Source organism: Mus caroli, unplaced genomic scaffold (genome assembly GCF_978045245.1).
Source record: "Mus caroli unplaced genomic scaffold, Mus_caroli_1 scaffold_2, whole genome shotgun sequence".
Taxonomy (NCBI): domain Eukaryota; kingdom Metazoa; phylum Chordata; class Mammalia; order Rodentia; family Muridae; genus Mus; species Mus caroli.
This window is the reverse complement of record NW_028227257.1, coordinates 69,249,641-69,252,595: the sequence shown is the minus strand read 5'-3', so window position 1 is coordinate 69,252,595 and position 2,955 is coordinate 69,249,641. Positions and strand designations below refer to the sequence as shown.

Below are 2,955 nucleotides of genomic sequence, written 5' to 3'. Positions count from 1 at the left end.
AATTGGTTGAGAATATAATTGATTCCCTGGTATTGGCAGCTGACTACATTCCTGTCTGGAGGAAAAATTCAGTGGTCTACTCAGGATTTGAGATGGGTTCAGGGATTCAGTTGAAGAGTGAATCACCATCTTAGTAATCGAGCACAGAAAGCCTATTACATCTCTTAGCAAGCTCCATGGATGAACCCAGAAGCCTCTGTGTCAATATAATGTTATGAAGGACTAGAGCCCTCTGGCCTGCAGAAAGCATAATACTGGACTGATCTGAGAAGGTACCTTTCCTTGGAACAGGGGGGGCAGTAGCTCAAAACTGTTAACCATTTGTTCTTTTTCATATTTTATTTTATTTTATTTTATTTTACTTTATTTTATGTGTTTGTGTGTGTGTGTGAGTGTGTGCATCTATAAATGTATATGCAAGTGTGAGTGCAGGTGTTCATATAGTCCCGGGTTGTCAGATCTCCTAAAGATATAGTTACAATTGATTATGAGCCACACATCTGTTCTGGGCATTAGATTTGGGTTATACTCTTTAATTGCTGAACAGTCTCTGGCACTGGGTTAAGAATTCATAAATATTATGACATTATTATGTTAATGACATTTTCTGTGTTAAGCTCTTTTTAAGCCTTTAAAGTAAGTGTATTTTTAAAGCTTTGTGTAGATAATTAGGATGCTGAAGAGTGGGTCTCTGGGAGGCCTTTCCCTTAGGCCTGGCCACTTTAGCATGGGAATGTCTCCAGGATATTATTTCTTTTAATAGTAAACAAATAGAATGGCCTACTGAAGATTCTACCATTTTAACACTTAAGATTGCAAGGAGACTTCAGCACCAAAAGAGGCCATTTCAAAAATGACAAAGGACATTTTCCAGTCACAACCACATGAAAGAGCCATACTCTAGACTCCAAAAACACTCTAAGCAAGACAACTTTAGGCTTAGTGGAAAATTTAGAGAATCGTCACATGCTTTGATAATTGATTTTATGGAGGGATAATGAGAACTGAAGTAGCAAGTAGCAGCTCCAACTATAATAGGTACGAGTAATTTGTCATTAACCTGTCATTAACTTGGGATAATCAAAATCCTAATTTTAAATATTAGTATTAGTAGAGAGACAGAAATTTATTTTTTATACAATAATGAATGAAATCTGTAAAATTTAAGAGACACAGATCTTTTAACTAGCAGCACATATAAGTTTCATCAATTGGAGAAAATTTGTAGTCTAGAGTAAAAGAAAAAGTTTGATTAATTTAGGAACTTATAAGTTAACTGTCTAATAATGTAAAATCCTAAAATATCCATGAAACTCATTTGCTAGCATTGTAATCTCTTCATAGCAATTTTAATCTCTTTGTTTCTTAAAGTATAAATGGCTGGATTCAGGAGAGGTGTGATCACTGCATAAAACACAGCAAGAAACTTGTCCACCCAGGTTATGCTGACTGGCCACAGGTAGATGAAAATGCAGGGCCCAAAAAATAATACCACCACTGTGATGTGGGCAGTACAAGTAGAGAGAGCTTTGGATGCCCCATCCTTAGAATGAAGGCGGACAGTAGTCAGGATATGGAAATAGGACACCAGCAACAGAACAAAGCATATGGCTGCTAGCACACCACTGTCAGCATTTATCAAAATTTCTAGAACATAGATGTCTAAGCATGCTAGCTTGATTACCAATGGAATATCGCAGAAAAAACTGTCCAAAACTCTGGATCCACAGAAGGGCAGATTTACAATTATAACCAGTTGGCTTATTGAATGCACAAAGCCAATCATCCATGACGCCATCACTAATCCAATGCACATATGTCTGCTCATGATGTTGGAATAATGGAGTGGCTTACAGATAGCTACATAACGGTCATAAGCCATTGATACAAGCAGTACCATCTCACCCCCTCCAAAGAAGTGTCCAAAGAAAATCTGACACATGCACCCTCCAAAAGAGATCGTCTTTTTTTCCTTGAGGAAGTCGATGATCATCTTAGGTGTAGTTACTGAGGAAAGACAGAAGTCAATGAACGAGAGGTTGGCCAACAGGAAGTACATAGGGGTGTGGAGATGAAGGTCAGTGATAATTATGACTACAATGAATATGTTGCCAAAAATGGTGATTAAATAAAGTGAAGAAAAGATCACTAAGAAAAATGCCTGGAGCTCCCAAGAGTCACAAAGCCCAAGAATAATGAATTCAGACACCTCAGACTGGTTTATTTTCTCCATTTAGTTCAGTTCCAAAGTATTCTGAAGTGAACACAAAGAATGAGATTCTGGGAATAACAGAGAATATTAATTAGAAGGAGCTCTTAAATTCTGATAGAAGTGATTGAACCTTCTAACTTTGGAAATGATCTTGGCTTTTGGATATAATATTCTCTATCACATACATATATTCTTTGTCTTAGAAACCTTATTCTCATTTATTTACATGGAATTATTATAATATAATTAATATAATATAATATATAATTGTATAAAAAGAAATGTATGCTAATGTAATGGCTATTGACAAAACAATGGCATATTTTACAGAAACAAATGTATATAAATAAATATTAATATAAATATATAAATAAAACACAAATATAGTTATATAAAATATAGAATAATTCATTAAAATATAGTAATTAAAGTGTTCAAAGCGTATATTTGACATAGTTTTTAGATGAAAAGCAATACAAAAATAATTTCTGTAGACATTATAAAAGTATGTATGCAATGACAAAAAATTTTACGAGAAAAGTAATAAAGTCAGGTCAGGCCAAAAGTAAGAAGGAAGCTAAGCATATAAGCACATTAAGATACTCTTAAGTTTTTCATTTTGCATTTCATCATATACCATTAATAGAATCTTCTCATTAAATACATAGTTATGATAGATACATTAATATGAATGTTATCTGAATGAGGAACTATAATCTATTCAATACTGTATACCTGAAATA

At 34.1% G+C, this 2,955-nt stretch overlaps 1 protein-coding gene across 1 annotated transcript; it reads right to left on the bottom strand.

The window, feature by feature from the left end:
• Positions 1–1,321: 1,321 nt before the first annotated feature.
• LOC110284361 (olfactory receptor 4K3-like) lies at positions 1,322–2,233 on the bottom strand. The gene has a single exon (XM_021150098.2). It carries the CDS (start codon positions 2,231–2,233, stop codon positions 1,322–1,324), a length of 912 nt encoding a protein of 303 aa, XP_021005757.1.
• Between the last annotated feature and the right edge of the window lie 722 nt (positions 2,234–2,955).